The sequence below is a fragment of the Watersipora subatra genome, chromosome 10, assembly GCF_963576615.1.
Source record: "Watersipora subatra chromosome 10, tzWatSuba1.1, whole genome shotgun sequence".
Classification (NCBI taxonomy): domain Eukaryota; kingdom Metazoa; phylum Bryozoa; class Gymnolaemata; order Cheilostomatida; family Watersiporidae; genus Watersipora; species Watersipora subatra.
The window spans coordinates 329,136-346,764 of NC_088717.1; the positions used below are offsets into that span (position 1 = coordinate 329,136).

Consider the following 17,629-nt stretch of genomic DNA (forward strand, 5'->3'; position numbering starts at 1 on the left):
GTCTATTTATGTGTTTCTCTGTGTGTCTATGTGTATGTCTCTGTGTATTTATGTGTGTGTCTCTGTGTGTCTATGTGCTTCTGTGTGTGTCTATGTATGTCTTGGTACATCTATGTGTGTCATTGTATGTTTTTGTATGTCTATGTGTGCATGTTTATGTATGTTTATGTGAGCAGACTCTCCAATAGAGTGAAGCTGGTCTTTACTCATCAAAAGGAAGGAGTTATCTGCTCAGTGACCGATAGTGTGAACACAGTTGCTTCACTGAATCAGTCGTCCAATCATTCATTTTAGAAAAAAGCGCAGAAATGCTGTATCATTCATCAATATTATATATGAATATAGGATATCAATAAACATATATTGTCTGTATTCCACATAAATGACAAATGAAGTTCTGTAAGGTGTGGGTGGCCAATTCAAATTGTAGACTTTTCTTTTTGTAGATCATCTATTGCTTTAACATCTGTTCAATTCCAAATGCTAGGTCAAGTACTTTGTCATCTTTATAGTGTTGACCAGTGATCATCAAACCAACAGGCATCTTTGTGCCGCCCTTCAATACAATTAAAATAATAAACAAATGAATAAATAAAATATACTAAAAACCTAAACAATGAAATATCAACTAGCTCATTAGTTACTTAAACATCTAAAGTTATTACTAAAAATGTGAAAATTGATACTCACTGGAGGTTGGCGGTTTGGCAAACATCCAAAAGGTTAATCATATTACAACATTTACACTTTAGCTTTACTAATAGCAGTATTCTTAACAGGCCTTTTCATGACTGATATATGCACAAAATATATCAATGTACCCTTTGAACAACAGATGCATGTATATCTATATCTATATATATATATATATATATATATATATATATATATATATATATATATATCTATATATATATATATATATATATATATATATATATATATATATATTTAAAATTATGTGTGTATGAATGTGTGTCCCTCCAGCTATAGCTATTATTAGAATAGCTTTAGCTGGACCACGCTGATGCAACGTCATGGCGTACCTTCATTAGAAGCCGAGCGCTTATTAACTAGCTTACTGGGATTTTCCATTGGCATTGTGCCAGGCTAATAGCAAGTATTGGGCAACTCTCATTACTTCTCATTGTTTATAAGCTGATATGTAATACCCAGGCAATGTCGAGAGGCACAGCTAGTAAGTATATAATTACTGGAGCATTGAGTGCAATAAAACCCACACATCAAATATGGTTTCCCAAATACCAGCAACAACCAGCATGAGTGAGTTACTTATTAGACAGTGCGGAGTGAAGAGAGGATAGGCTGTATCCTTGAAATTGGCAGCAGCTGAAAGCTTGATGTAAACTATTTTTACATAGTACGTACGTATATACAATTATATATAAACATATTTATGTACAAACCGCTGTTTATATATTACATATGAATATGCACCGCTTGAAACAAAATATATGTGCACTCCTTAAGGCAATATATATGTACACCCTCTTCAAATGATGTTTGTATACATCTCTAGACAACGTACATGTATATATACACTTCATTAAGAAACTCCTGAAGATGTCAAGATGGTAAGCATGAAATTCTAAAATATCTTGTACAATTCACATAAATATTAGACTTACATCTTTCGGCACAGCCATACCAACATTGAGGGACAGAGATGGATGCCCAGTGAGATTGAACATCTGAGTATTTTGGATGTTTGCCGTAGTCTTCTTAATAAACTCTACAATAGAAAATAAACCACCACAATAAAAGAAAACATGAATATAGTTTAGTGACAGAAAGTAACATGTTAGCTGAGAGGTCCAGTGTAAAGTACTGACAAAACCATCTGCAAGTTTTACATAAATATCACGATGATAAGACAATGCGAGTTTACTTTGAGAGGTATGATGGTACCTGCACAGGTTTTTGTTGTTTGCTAGAAAACCTATCACATGTAAACAGCAAGCGCATTTAACCTATCACATGTATACAGTAAGCGCATTTAACCTATCACATGTATACAGTAAGCGCATGTAACCTATCACAAGTAAACAGTAAGCGCGTGTAACCTATCACATGTAAACAGTAAGCGCATGTAACTTATAACATGTAAACAGTGAGCGCATGTAACCTATCACATGTAAACAGTAAGCGCGTGTAACCTATCATATGTAAACAGTAAGAGCATGTGACCTATCACATGTAAACAGTAAGCGGGTGTAACCTATCACATGTAAACAGTAAGCGCATGTAACTTATAACATGTAAACAGTGAGCGCATGTAACCTATCACATGTAAACAGTAAGCGCGTGTAACCTATCATATGTAAACAGTAAGAGCATGTGACCTATCACATGTAAACAGTAAGCGCGTGTAACCTATCACATGTAAACAGTAAGAGCATGTAACCTATCACATGTAAACAGTAAGCGCATGTAACTTATAACATGTAAACAGTGAGCGCATGTAACCTATCACATGTAAACAGTAAGCGCGTGTAACCTATCACATGTAAACAGTAAGCACATGTAACCTATCACATGTAAACACTAAGCGCATGTAACTTATAACATGTAAACAGTGAGCGCATGTAACCTATCACATGTAAACAGTAAGCGCGTGTAACCTATCACATGTAAACAGTAAGCGCATGTAACTTATAACATGTAAACAGTAAGCGCGTGTAACCTATCATATGTAAACAGTAAGAGCATGTGACCTATCACATGTAAACAGTAAGCGCGTGTAACCTATCACATGTAAACAGTAAGAGCATGTAACCTATCACATGTAAACAGTAAGCGCATGTAACTTATAACATGTAAACAGTGAGCGCATGTAACCTATCACATGTAAACAGTAAGCGCGTGTAACCTATCACATGTAAACAGTAAGCACATGTAACCTATCACATGTAAACACTAAGCGCATGTAACTTATAACATGTAAACAGTGAGCGCATGTAACCTATCACATGTAAACAGTAAGCGTGTGTAACCTATCACATGTAAACAGTAAGCGTGTGTAACCTATCACATGTAAACAGTAAGGGTGTGTAACCTAGCAATGTATCGCATACATGATAGCAGTTTCGATCGGTTCTATACATTTAACTCTATTGGCTGAAATGAGAAAATAAAACTACTGGGCTATGTAGGCCCATCACATTGGTGCTTTCATTTTGAGTTCCCACAAGTGATTTGATGATCATCATGTGTAATAACTATGTGCACAATTAATCATAAATGAGGAAAGGTGGTTGATCAGCAAAAATGGTAGCAAGCTTGGTTGGAAACCTAAAGTCCAGGTTTGACTCCCGTGAGAAATGATCTTTTCTCCTAATGTTCTCAGTGAGGCTTCAAACCGACACGTCTCTTATTATAGTAAAGATCAGAAATGAGAAAAGGCCTATATTTCCATGAACATATAGATTGCTGGATTACTATAAGTCTTGTTTATGTAAATAAAAAATGATAAAATACAAAGTTTAATCATAAAAGATGATTGTTAATTCAAGTTGACTCAAAAATTTATTTAAAAAAAATTAGTATGAGAATGGTGTTATCGAAATATTCTACTATCTCAACAAGTCAGAATAGGGGCTATATATCAAAGCTATAATATCTTCTCTAAATAGTCTACTATCTCAATAAGTCAGAATACGAGGCTACTTATCAAGGCTATAATATCTTATCCACATATTCTATTATCTCAATGAGTCAGAATAGGAGGTTATATATCAAGGCTATAATACCTTATCTAAATATTATATTATCTCAATAAGTTAGAATATGAGGCTATATATCAAAGCTATAATATTTTAGCTAAGTATTATATTATCTCAATAAGTCAGAATAGGGGCTATATATCAAAGCTATAATATTTTATCTAAATATCCTATTAACTCAATAAGTGAGAATAGAGGGCTATATATCAAGACTATAATATCTTACCCAAATATCCTATTATCTCAATAAGTGAGAATAGAGGGCTATATATCAAGGCTGTAGTATCTTACCCAAATATTCTATTATCTCAATAAGTCAGAAAAAGGGGCTGTAATATAGCTCACAAGAAATTGATATTGCTAGAGTGTGATGTAATTGAGTAATCTCAAACCTGTTACAGATAGACCAGGTTTCGGTAGTTTATGAGCAACAAAAGGAATTGTTGGCATAATTAGAGCATCGTATGCCTGAAGTACATCATCGTAAGCCTTCCTGATAGTAGGTCGCATGTTCATTGCTCTGGCCACCACCTGTGAACCTGAATAAACAAAAGAGTTACTTTTTTTATCCACAACACTTCTTTATGAAACTATGTCATACTCATTGACCAGTAAAGCATGTGTACTGAGAACTTGCATAGAGCTCTAGTTTTTCTATGAAGTGACTGTGCAGAAATGTGCAAATGTGTATAGCATGTGTGTAAAGCTGCCTATGTCTGTAATCTGTGTAAATGGTTGACTGTGTATAACATGTGTGTATAGTTGACTGTTTGTAATCTATGTGAATGACTGACTATGTGTATAACATGTGTGTATAGCTGACTGTCTGTAACCTATGTAAATGGTTGATTACGTATAACATGTGTGTATAGCTGACTGTCTGTAACCTATGTAAATAGTTGACTGTGTATAACATGTGTGTATAGCTGACTGTCTGTAACCTATGTAAATGGTTGACTGTGTATAACATGTGTGTATAACTGACTGTCTGTAACCTATGTAAATGGTTGATTACGTATAACATGTGTGTATAGCTGACTGTCTGTAACCTATGTAAATAGTTGACTGTGTATAACATGTGTGTATAGCTGACTGTCTGTAACCTATGTAAATGGTTGACTGTGTATAACATGTGTGTATAACTGACTGTCTGTAACCTATGTAAATGGTTGATTACGTATAACATGTGTGTATAGCTGACTGTCTGTAACCTATGTAAATAGTTGACTGTGTATAACATGTGTGTATAGCTGACTGTCTGTAACCTATGTAAATGGTTGACTGTGTATAACATGTGTGTATAACTGACTGTCTGTAACCTATGTAAATGGTTGATTACGTATAACATGTGTGTATAGCTGACTGTTTGTAATCTATGTGAATGACTGACTATGTGTATAACATGTGTGTATAGCTGACTGTCTGTAACCTATGTAAATGGTTGATTACGTATAACATGTGTGTATAGCTGACTGTCTGTAACCTATGTAAATAGTTGACTGTGTATAACATGTGTGTATAGCTGACTGTCTGTAACCTATGTAAATGGTTGACTGTGTATAACATGTGTGTATAACTGACTGTCTGTAACCTATGTAAATGGTTGATTACGTATAACATGTGTGTATAGCTGACTGTCTGTAACCTATGTAAATAGTTGACTGTGTATAACATGTGTGTATAGCTGACTGTCTGTAACCTATGTAAATGGTTGACTGTGTATAACATGTGTGTATAACTGACTGTCTGTAACCTATGTAAATGGTTGATTACGTATAACATGTGTGTATAGCTGACTGTCTGTAACCTATGTAAATAGTTGACTGTGTATAACATGTGTGTATAGCTGACTGTCTGTAACCTATGTAAATGGTTGACTGTGTATAACATGTGTGTATAACTGACTGTCTGTAACCTATGTAAATGGTTGATTACGTATAACATGTGTGTATAGCTGACTGTCTGTAACCTATGTAAATGGTTGACTGTGTATAACATGTGTGTATAACTGACTGTCTGTAACCTATGTAAATGGTTGATTACGTATAACATGTGTGTATAGCTGACTGTCTGTAACCTATGTAAATAGTTGACTGTGTATAACATGTGTATATAGCTGACTGCCTGTAACCTATGTAAATGGTTGACTATATATAACATGTGTGTATAGCTGGCTGTCTGTAACCTATGTAAATGGTTGACTATATATAACATGTGTGTATAGCTGACTGTCTGTAACCTATGTAAATGGTTGACTATATATAACATGTGTGTATAGCTGACTGTCTGTAACCTATGTAAATGGTTGACTATGTATAACATGTGTGTATAGCTGACTGTCTGTAACCTATGTAAATAGTTGACTGTGTATAACATGTGTATATAGCTGACTGCCGGTAACCTATGTAAATGGTTGACTATATATAACATGTGTGTATAGCTGGCTGTCTGTAACCTATGTAAATGGTTGACTATATATAACATGTGTGTATAGCTGACTGTCTGTAACCTATGTAAATGGTTGACTATATATAACATGTGTGTATAGCTGACTGTCTGTAACCTATGTAAATGGTTGACTATATATAACATGTGTGTATAGCTGACTGTCTGTAACCTATGTAAATGGTTGACTATGTATAACATGTGTATATAGCTGACTGTCTGTAACCCATGTAAATGGTTGACTATATATGTATAACATGTGTATACCTGACTGTCTGTAACTTATATAAATCGCTGATTGTGTATAACGCATGTAAAATTTAAAGAATTGATCAGAAAAATTGGTCTGTCAAAATTAAGTATGTCATAAAGTCAGGCAAAATTGTTTTACCGTCATTTCTTTGCAGATATTCTCCAAATAAGGTTGTAGCTTTCACCATAGGCTGCATGTCTCGGGCACGACTCTGGAAATACGGGCTATCTATTATGAAACTGTACTGTACCACACAATAACCTCAAAACACATAAAAAAAATTTGCAGACAATGCGTGTAGACTGGTGTAATAAGAAAGTGCTCAATTTTTCTATTGTATGGCAAGTAGGCGTGTTGTGTAGTTGTCACCACACCTTCCACAGAACCAGGCTTATGAGTTCAATATTAGTACAATGTGGTTTTTTCATTCTTAAAACTTTAGCGCTATAACTGAGCATATGAATGACAAACAGTATATAAAACATGTCTCTATATATATACTAGCAGAATACCTGGCATTGCTCAGGTAATAAAAACTAGGTTGTAAACCACAGACTTATTACCTATCATATAGTATAGTTAATAGGTATAATTAATAGGTAAAGTTAATTAAGTATCGTTAATCAGTCTTTCTTATAAAAATGAGAGGCAATATTGTTGCCTGCCACTTTCTATTAGCCTGGCACATTGCCAATGGCTAATTTGAGTAAGTTTATTAGTAAGAGCTAACTACTTGCTCTCACGACTCACAACTGAGCACGCATGAAATTACACTGCCGCTCTCTGTGATGTTGCGCCGTTATGGAAAGCGGTAGCGTATTTGCACCTTCATAGCGACATATAATGCCTAATGAACCCATCAAGCTTGTGTGGCTAACTTAGTAAGGGACTGGACTGGTGAACGGGATAATTCGAGATCAAATCTTCGGCGATTAAGATTTTTCATTGAAAGATTTTAATAGCTCTAGCTGGACATACAGAAACAGACACACACACGCACACAAACTTTGAGAAATAGATACGTATATAGATGACACTTATAAATTTCACATATAATTATATATGCAATATATTAGTATATGTGGTATTATATCAGTATGCCCAGTTATAGCGAACAAGTTTTAGGAATGAAAAATCCCTTTTTGCGCTGAAATTGAATGGAACCTCCAGTTCTGCAGACAAGCGTACTATTCATTACAGTATGCGTTGAACTAGCCATAAAAATGAATAATTGTACTAATGTGTTCACACGGCTAAAATACTCACGCTTAAAAAGATTACAAAATTAGTTTCTGCTCATGTGCTTGAAGATCATGATTGTGTGAGAGATCATGACATGTAATGTAATTATTAAAAGCACAAGTTTGTTTCAGACAGAATGATCAGCACTGACTAAGGTAACGATTTAAACTAGCTCAAGTTACTAGCTTCAGTTACTCAAATTTATCAATAAATTATTTTATTACCTATGCGATGCCAGGCATCTAGGTAGTTTATATACATAGATGCACTAAATGATACCCAGCCTTTCGTTATTATCAGCCCAATTATTTTAAAAACATGACAAGGTTAAAATGATTCGATGAGAAGATTATTCCTAATAAAAATATAGTTAATGACCTTCGATGGTTTAGGTTGTTAATGGTTAATTAAAGGTTGACTTGCAACAAAATTCACATTACAGTTATTTGGTATCAAAAGATTCACCATGTCTTACTCTGTTGTGTTGTAGGTGCCAAATATGTGGAAATGTGATTACAAGCTCTTAAAAGGTCAAAGACGAAAAGCCGCCGTAGATTGGAATCTGTTTATTTCTCTGACGTAGGAATTACAGTTTGGTTATTGTCTTGTCACGTGATGTTTTCACGTGAATTGAAAGGTCAATAAAAAGCTCAATATAAAACTTATCGTAGCACTAGTTTATGACAAACACTTCGGGTTTTACCGAAGACCCCGTATCAAATATAGATGCTCGCTACTTTACAGTTTTGTTTCGGCTTGATCTAATCATCAAGTCGTAATCTGATCATGTGACCCAATACTTTGCAAATAATTTCTGCAGCACTTTTCAATTATCACAAGTGACCAACAGGCTCGTCATGATTATCAGACAATGATATGTACTCCTTCGAGGTAAGGTTAAAAAATTTAATGAATTTTTACGGTAAGTTATAAGATATCAGTGCTAAAAGTGACAGCATTACAATAACGATAAAACAGACGCGTAAGAAAAATAGACGTAGTTTTATTGAATGCGTGCAGCATATTTGTGAAAATATTTCGACGAATAAGGTTGCATGAAAGTGTAAACAGAAACCATCTCCCATACACAACTACATCACATTTGAGCCGTTTTGGATAGAGAATCCAAACTACGGCGGTCTCGTGTGGCTGCGATTAACTGTTCGCTTTTTAGCTTTTAAGAGCTTGTAATCACCTTCCCACATATTTTGCACCTACACCACAACAGAGTAAGACATGGTGAATATTTTGGTATCAAATAACTGTAATGTGAATTTTGTTGCAAGTCAACCTTTAAGAAATATATATAGATATTTATAGCATTTAGGGAAGTGTTGCACATACTTTTTTTTCTAGTAGTTCAAACATGTATTCATAGTTCAAATATTGGGCATATTTTAACCAATCACCATTAAAAATTGGCAAGTGTAGTAACAGTGTCCACAGTTACTACACAGTGTGACAGTGTGGCGTAGTGGTTTGCAAATCTGTCTGCATCACTGGAGTTCCCGAGGTTCAATTCCAGTTTTTTCAATAGTATATTTTATCACTATAACTGGACATACAAACAATGAACAAACACTTAGATTTATATATGTAGTTATAAATACAGTTATATATATAACTATATAAATACAGTTATATATATAACTATATAAATACAGTTATATATTTAACTAAATAAATACAGTTATATATTTGTATAACTATATAAATACAGTTATATATAAAACTATATAAATATAGTTATATATATAACTATATAAATACAGTTATATATAACTACATAAATACAGTTATATATATAACTATATAAATACAGTTATATATATAACTATATAAATACAGTTATATATATAACTATATAAATACAGTTATATATTTTATATAACTATATAAATATAGTTATATATATAACTATAGAAATATAGTTATATATATATAACTATATAAATATAGTTATATATATATATAACTATACATATACAGTTGTATATATATATAACTACACATATATAGTTATATATATATAGCTATATTTATATAGTTATATATTTTTATAACTATATAAATATAGTTATATATAACTATAGAAATATAGTTATGTATATATAACTATACATATATAGTTGTATATCTATATATATAACTGTATTTGTATAGTTATACATATATAAAACTGTATTTATATAGTTAAATATATAACAATATATATATAGTTATAAAAATATAGTGATATATATAGAGGAAATTATAATAATGAAAAAGACTGCTTGATTTCTAAAATTTGGCCATCTAACAAAATATTTTGGTCATCCCTGTTTTAGTGCAACATACCTTGAATGAGTGTTTCATAGCAGAGACCTGATAGAACTCATTGTATCCTGATGCCTGACCATGATTTCGTATCATGTTATCATACATGGATGCCAGCAGAGCACCGTACACAGCGCTGCCTGTGGTTAGTAAATATGATAAGCATATCTGTATAGGTTTTGAAACAAGCAATGACTTTTGGCCCGGTCAAGCATTAGCATAAAACTTTCAACATGACAAGGCATGAAGGATAGCAGGTTCAGGTGAGTGTATCTGTAGACATTGAGAGATAATTAAAGTGTGAGTTATCAAAGGGATTAGCTCTAACATTTTCAAAGATATAGGTACTGTATCTAGTGCAGCCCCTGGACATTTACCTCTTCTTCAAGTTAACACCAATCATATGAAGAAATGGTTATACAGGTCAACGTGTTTCATTGTTGTAGGAGCCAATGTACGCACTCCTACTTTTACTGGCATCAGCATTTGAGTTTGTGTTACTCGACCTCATTGGCTACTTTTTTAAGTGACAAACACACTTGTGCCATTCTGGAAATTTACTCAAAATAAAACTTCCATCAAGTGCAATATTTTTTCTGGCAACCAATAAATAGTGATTGATAATTTCATACTACCATTTAATAGGTCCATACAAAGCCGAAATTAACACTAGCAGCCACATACAAGGCATTGTGATGACATAATCGCTACATGAACTGTTACATACAACCTCACTCTAAGAAGTTATAGCTTTAGAGTCTAAGAATTCAAGCTACTAACTGTAACTTGAGTCGTTGAGGTCAATTTGAGTAATAAAGTTTGTAGATTTATGTTTGTATCGAAACAACTCTTGTTTGTAGGAGATTCGATGGTATAAAATTTATGAGACTAAACATATCAATAGCTTACCATCTGAATGTAAAGGAATGCTTATCTCATCTACAGTTGCGCCAGCGGCCCTCATTTTATCAACAACACTTTGGATCTCAGTCTTGACTTCTTCAGTAGCATTGTAAAATCCTTCCTTCACTGATGCGAACTTTTTCCCCGACAAGTCTCCTTTTAACTACAAAAAGTATTTGAGTTGTGCTGTTGTATTGCTGAGCATACCAGCTGCGTATCAGTCTTTGTACAGTGAGCTGTAAAAATGGCCTCCTCAATTCATATCATTAAGATAATTGTCTTGTCTTGTTTGTTACAATGTCACTGATCGCTCACCTGCTATGCATGTTTAGTCTAGTTTGTCTACCGTCTACCGTATACTGACAGTTAGGTAATTGATATGTTTAGGAATTGATGATCCATGTATAGGAAGTCTAATAAAAGGTAAACAATCCTAAATTTATCTTTTACCAGTTTTTGTGTTTCTCTCTTTAGACTTTAGACGTTTTCTCTCTTTAGCACACCTTGTCTATTTCTCAGTCTCACGGTTAGCTATAATTCTTTTTAAAAAAACATGGTAATAAAAACATCATTGCATACCAATTCGCTGTAATGAGTTTTGAGTATATCTGGTCTCTGTCTATGATCTCTACCATCATCGTATCCAGCAATGACCTCTAAGAGAAGTGCTACATCTGTCACTGTAGCGGCCATTGGTCCGATGTGATCAACCGCCGGCATCATTCCTTACAAAGCGATATATAAGAACACTGTATTAACTAAATCTTATCTTCACAGCTTAGAAAAGTTCTAATGGATTATTTACATTATACAGTACTAGAATCTATTGACACTTGACAGCAGTTGTAGGTTGTTATCTAACTACAGTATGAATGATAGCAGAGGCCTCAAATGGTCTGTAGACTGCACTGTTACTTGTCTGATCACAAGTTCGTTTCTCTATGCAAATCTCTTCATTATTTACTGTATTTCTTTTACTGCTTCTTCTATAATAATATTTAAGCCTCTATTAAATATTGTATCTAATATGTCATATTGTATATCTACCTATCCTAACATGCCACAACCAAAAAACAGTCCTTCTACAAGAGGGTAAAACATTCTATTTCCAATAAATTGAGTGTAAACTTCAGGTTATACCAAGTGAGAAAACAACATGACTTCCTCATCTATCATGTGTCTATTACATTAAGATTGTATTTGAAGAGAAAACACAAAAATTTGTCAGACTTGTTCGCTGAAACTAAATCTTTGTATCGCAATAAAAAGGTTTTGCCGTATATATGTAATATAAAACTTAGGGCAATGACTGCATCTTGCAATAAATGCTAACTAATTATATTTTGGTTTTGTCAAAGAACATTGCAGTGAATATTATGCTGAGTTAACGAAGTGATTTCAGTTTTAAGGATTTCAACGTCATCATTGTTGTTTAATTGTTGCTATAGCGACAAGGGCTTTCTGTACTCCATTTGTTGAGTGAAGATTCATGTGGACTTGGCTAGCACAACAGTGACAATGTTACTTTGCTCTGTGAAATCTTCTAGTACATTGAAGATAAAAGTTTTAATTATATGAAGACAACCTACCTAATGACCCAGTAACAGGGACGAGTCCCCATGTAGGTTTCAATCCAACACAACCAGTCCAGCTGCTTGGAAGGCGTATGGAGCCACCTTGGTCGCCTCCTAAAGCCATTTCCACTTCACCAGTAGCGACGAGCACAGCACTTCCTGAGCTCGAACCACCTGCTGATCTCTCTGTGTCATGAGGGTTTCTAACTGGCCCACCATGACTTGTGAAACTGCTTCCAGAAAAGCACTGACTCTCACAGGTAGATTTGCCAACGATTGTCCCTCCTGTAATATAAAATCTAGTATGAGTTTCTAGCAGGGTTGTGAACAGAGTGGCGAGTCAAACATTTCCCCTTCCATAATTAAATCTGCACAAACATTTCTGCTGAAGGTCTGGTTTTAATCGTGTTAAATTTGTTTAACGAATGTATAAAATGTAGATGTGCAAACATCCAACCTTGTCTCACCTGCTTGTAAGATTCTGGTCACCACGGTTGCATCAAACTCTGGTGTGTATCCATCCCAGACCTTGGAGCCATTTTTAAGAGGAGTTCCAGCAACAAATATGTTGTCCTTGATAGCTATTATCCTACCGCTAAGTAAACCATCCTGCTCACCCTTGATAATAACCGAGCTTGCCCTGCAGATACCAATTTTTTTATAAAATGGACTATCAATAGAGCAAAGTAACTCCTTCAGAATATTCTTTTCTATTTTCACAGATTCATGAAGCTTGACTCATTTGATCCTATCGTCATTGATCACTATCCTGTATTTGTTTTCTACATATATTGGTATTAAAATAACAATGAATGGTCTTCTATCAATAATTATTGTTAACCATTACCGATATATTATTATATTACCAATAAAGTTTGAAGTAAAGTGAAAAAACCAATGAAATGTTGAGTTTTTGGACCTGATTCAACCGGGTTAAAACCACGTGGTCCACACCAGGTGGTTTAAATCGTTGGTTTAAATTGATCCAATCCTATTTCAATCATAACCCTTGTAAAGTCATGAACAGTCTCACAACTCTATCTTATCCCAGTACACCTCTTAATAGCAGCATCTGTACAATCAGATATTGCCAGATGTGGTGACTGCTGATTTTCAAAGTAGAAATAAATATGATGGAATTGCTAAAAGGGTTTTCTTACTCAGCATCAGATATTTTTCTCTTGAAGATTAGAACAGATGTCATGTCAATCATTACCCTAAAGCAGTTAATCTGTACCACTTTATTGTCTTAAATGAAACATTCGCAGAAGGTCTCACAGTCATTACCAGAGTTCTTTTGACAACAGGGCTGATGTTTGACAGAGGAGTCCAAATAACATGCCTCTATCTACTCTACAAACATGAACACTCTGGTATAATTTGTATCAGAAGCTAAGATAGAATATTGTAAGGCATTAAAACTGTTAGACGCGTACCAGGCATTGTAGATGTTGTCCTTAGCAGGGGGCTTCACCCCTGGGACCCTCGGGTACAGGACAGGTATTGTCTCTTCTTCTATGTTCTGTATCTGGTCGCAACCACTCAGTGTTTCATTCAGCCATTCTAGGAAATATATAATCTTTACTATAGTAATAGCCATGTCTGTTTGTCCGAAGACACACTAACAAAGTTACAAAAAAGATTGCACTTCACCCGAACCGTCTCAGCCAATCCCATTACCATCTGCACCACTGCACATGGTTATTGAATAAAAATAATTTAATAAGGAAACTACGTATAATAGGAACAAACCTCGGTATTCCTCGAGCTCTTCCTCGTTGATACCTAGCCCTAGGTCTTCACAAATATTCTCAACATCTTCTTCCGTTGCGGGTTCTACCAGGGGCGTATCTGAATATAATAAAAACAAATGTAGGCTAATATTTTTAATTTTACAGGATATGAGTAGCTATGATAGCCTCAGTGTTATGATAGCCTTAAAGCTATGATAGCCGTGGTGCTATGGTAGCCTTAGAGCTATGATAGTCTTAGAGCCACGATAGTCTCTGTGTTGTTAATATGGGAGAGTTGACAAACCAAACTGGGACATGCAGGTCACCTAATTGTTGACAGCCAAATTATGTTACCAGCTCAGCAATACATACTTTATGCAAATGAAACAGATCTAATCCAACTTGCCATGTGCAACTTTAGCCAAGCTTTAATTGCCAAAGGATAAAAATAGAAATTTATGCATCACTCACTTTAGGATAACACAACTCCTACTAAACCTGTCTGATGCAAAGCTTCTGTCTGTGAGCTAATCTATCTACTCACTAATGGATTGCCTGACGTTGAACGGCTATTAATAACCAGCTTATAAACCATGGTAGGTAATCTATTTGCCACGGTTTGCCTACATCCACTTATCTCAACTTTACAGTTATGGTTAAAAAAAGGTTAGCACTACATCACTGGTGGCAGGTAATGTATTTGTTACGGTTTATATTTGGTAGCTTAATTGGTTATTGCTTGGTGAAGCATCATGGTGAAGCATCATGGTGAGATCAAATCCAGCACAAAGCGAATCTTTCATCCCTAGATTTTAATAGTTATAGCTGGACACACCGAATGACGGACTTCGAGATTAATTAAATTAGTATATACAAACTAAATAATCTGAATCAAGGGACAATTTGAGAAGTTTGTCACGAAAAAACTTATCTTTAATCTGCTAGCGAACCGCCGAAACTATATTTTCATACCTTTTGTCTCTGAGTTGTTTTGTTTTTATACAACTTTATGCCCATTTCTCTATCTTTTCATGTCAATCACTTGTATATTTTATTATAGTACACTCTTGCTATAATTGTGTTTTATTTGTAATATACTGACTCATAAGTACACGCACATCTCATGACATATGATGATCATCATTTCATGTCATCATATATAGCCTATAGGGTGATAAACATGCCACTCATATTTGCTCTGCAACTTAGTCAGAATATTGTATACAAATCAGTCGTTATTGAAGAAAATTCAAATATAGAATTCTTAACACTCTGGATATTGTTACTATATTTGTTAGCAAGCTATGAGTAACACACTTTACAATCACCAGGTTTGAGCACGTCCAGCAAAACTTTGGAAGTGTCTAGGATGGTGATGTGACGGTCACATGACACCATAACTTTAGGGTAATTATATAATGGTATGTAATAGACATAGAGTTTGAGTGTTTTTATAGGTGCTTAACTTTCTATAAGAAGCTTCCTGCATAGGTTAACATTTACATATTAAGTCCTGGCAAAAAGTATTGTCTCTCTGATGCACTTTATAGGAAGTAAGTCCCAGTAAGAGTCACATAGAGAAGGAAAGTATAGCTGTTTGTGTTTCTCAAAGCTTTCACTTGTTCAAGAGTAGAATGAATTGACTTGCTGCCAGCCTTCAGAATGTGTTTGTATCACCAGACAATAAAGATGTGAAATACCTTATAATAATCAAACAATCATAAATCAACAATGGCAATTGATACACTTTTTTATATCATTGGTGCTTCAGAACATTCAAGGGCACCAAATATCCAAGTTTCCCACTCCTACCCTACCACTCACCAGCTCTGAACCTTAACGCATTCACATGTACATTGAAGTGGAGGTTGGCTAGCAGGCTAAGGAAGGCAGGCTAAGGAAGGCAGGCTAAGGAGGCAGGCTAAGGAAGGCAGGCTAAGGAGGCAGGCTAAGAAAGGCAGGCTAAGAAAGGCAGGCTAAGGAAGGTTGCCCAATCCCTGGCCCTCTGTTTGCAGGGATCACAACTCTAATTTTGCTGCTGGTTTTTAATGGTAACGTACCAATTTTTCTGGGTTCAGACAACTAGTAATGGCCAGAGAGACACAGCTGCTGGTGCAGAGAGTGCAGGGAGACACAGTTGCTGGTGCAGAGAGTGCAGGGAGACACAGCTGCTGGTGCAGAGAGTGCTCGAAGAGAACAAGCCAACTTGCTTCAAACTAGAAGATTGCCAACATATTCCCTTATTAATGATGTTTGCTGGTGCCCTGTAAATGCTGGTGCATTGCAGACGATTTCTAGCTAGTTGATGCTTGTAGAAAGATCCAGAAAAGGTTGTAGTATGTCTTGCATTGGGCACAAGAATGAACATAGCCATACATACAGAAGTATTTATACCCTAGAGAGCAGGTCTTAGCAAGTTCAAGACGGTAAAGTGGATGTGTCGACTACTTTAAGTGGCTAGTTATGTAAGAGTTACGATTTGTGGTTAGTAAAAACTGGTCCAAACACATGAGTGTATAATGGCTAGTCTTATTATGTGTATACACATCTAATGGTTGCACATACAAAGGGGATAAATATGGATATATATTGTAATGTTTAAGCCAGTCCACATCAACATACAACGGACCTGCTAATAGCCTGTCAACATAATATTTTGCATTCGGATAGCATAAAATACAGTAAACCTACTTACATGCCTTCCTTGAGCTTGCCATGTTTAGTTGCAGTGTAATGGCTGCAATGCACTGCTGTAGCACGCTTGACTGAATATGCAACTGAACCAGCTTATAAGCCAGGGTTACAAGTGCCAACAAATATGCAGACAAACACGCAATAACTCAAGAGAAAAATATGCTAATCTAGGGTCCCATAGACAAGATAGTGAGCTAACAGTATCACTGATGTAAACAAGTCTCCATAGAATCAGCAGTACAGTTCAGACATGACAGCTACTTGGCTTTTACTCTGCCGCAGCTTTCAGCAGCGCCAACTTTAGTATGTTTTCAACATAGCATGCAACCATTTGTTCTAAGAACTTTATAGTTCTTTCTCTCATTGGCTGATTCTGTTGGTGACAAGCGCTGTTTTCCTTTTGAAAAGTTGGCTTGCCATAGTTTCCCAAATAACTAAAGTATAATATATCTATTCCCACAAGAATATACAGCCAGCAACCAGGACGGCCATTGAACATACCTAACTCTTGTCACCAATATTCACACTGATTTATGGGTAACCTCTAGCATGAAGAATTTTTTTGTGATATTGCAAGTCTATACAAGTGTTTGTGTCTATGTGTGGTTATATATGTGACTATCTGTGTCTGGGTGTGTCCGTGTGTTTCTGTGTGTCTGGGTGTGTCATGTGTGTGTCTCTGCGTATCTATGTGTGTGTCTCTGTGCTTCTGTGGGTGTCTATGTG

The 17,629-nt window shown here is 35.2% G+C and overlaps 1 protein-coding gene across 1 annotated transcript; it reads right to left on the reverse strand.

The window, feature by feature from the left end:
• Positions 1-312: 312 nt before the first annotated feature.
• Positions 313-16,990, reverse strand: LOC137405612 (amidase-like). Its single transcript, XM_068091933.1, has 12 exons — positions 16,905-16,990; positions 14,229-14,327; positions 13,913-14,039; positions 12,944-13,116; positions 12,492-12,761; positions 11,482-11,627; positions 10,909-11,065; positions 10,021-10,139; positions 6,580-6,652; positions 4,136-4,282; positions 1,650-1,753; positions 313-556 (listed from the first exon to the last, which is right to left on the reverse strand). Exons 1-12 carry the CDS (start codon positions 16,924-16,926, stop codon positions 452-454), a joined length of 1,542 nt encoding a protein of 513 aa, XP_067948034.1. The 5' UTR covers positions 16,927-16,990; the 3' UTR covers positions 313-451.
• Between the last annotated feature and the right edge of the window lie 639 nt (positions 16,991-17,629).

Coding starts and splice junctions, on each gene's coding strand:
- LOC137405612 (XM_068091933.1), bottom strand. CDS start 16,926: ATGGCAAGCTCAAGGAAGGCAT. Junction 14,328..16,904: donor GGCAAGCTCAAGGAAGGCAT/GTAAGTAGGTTT, acceptor TATTATATTCAG/ATACGCCCCTGGTAGAACCC. Junction 6,653..10,020: donor CTATGAAACACTCATTCAAG/GTATGTTGCACT, acceptor CCGTATTTCCAG/AGTCGTGCCCGAGACATGCA.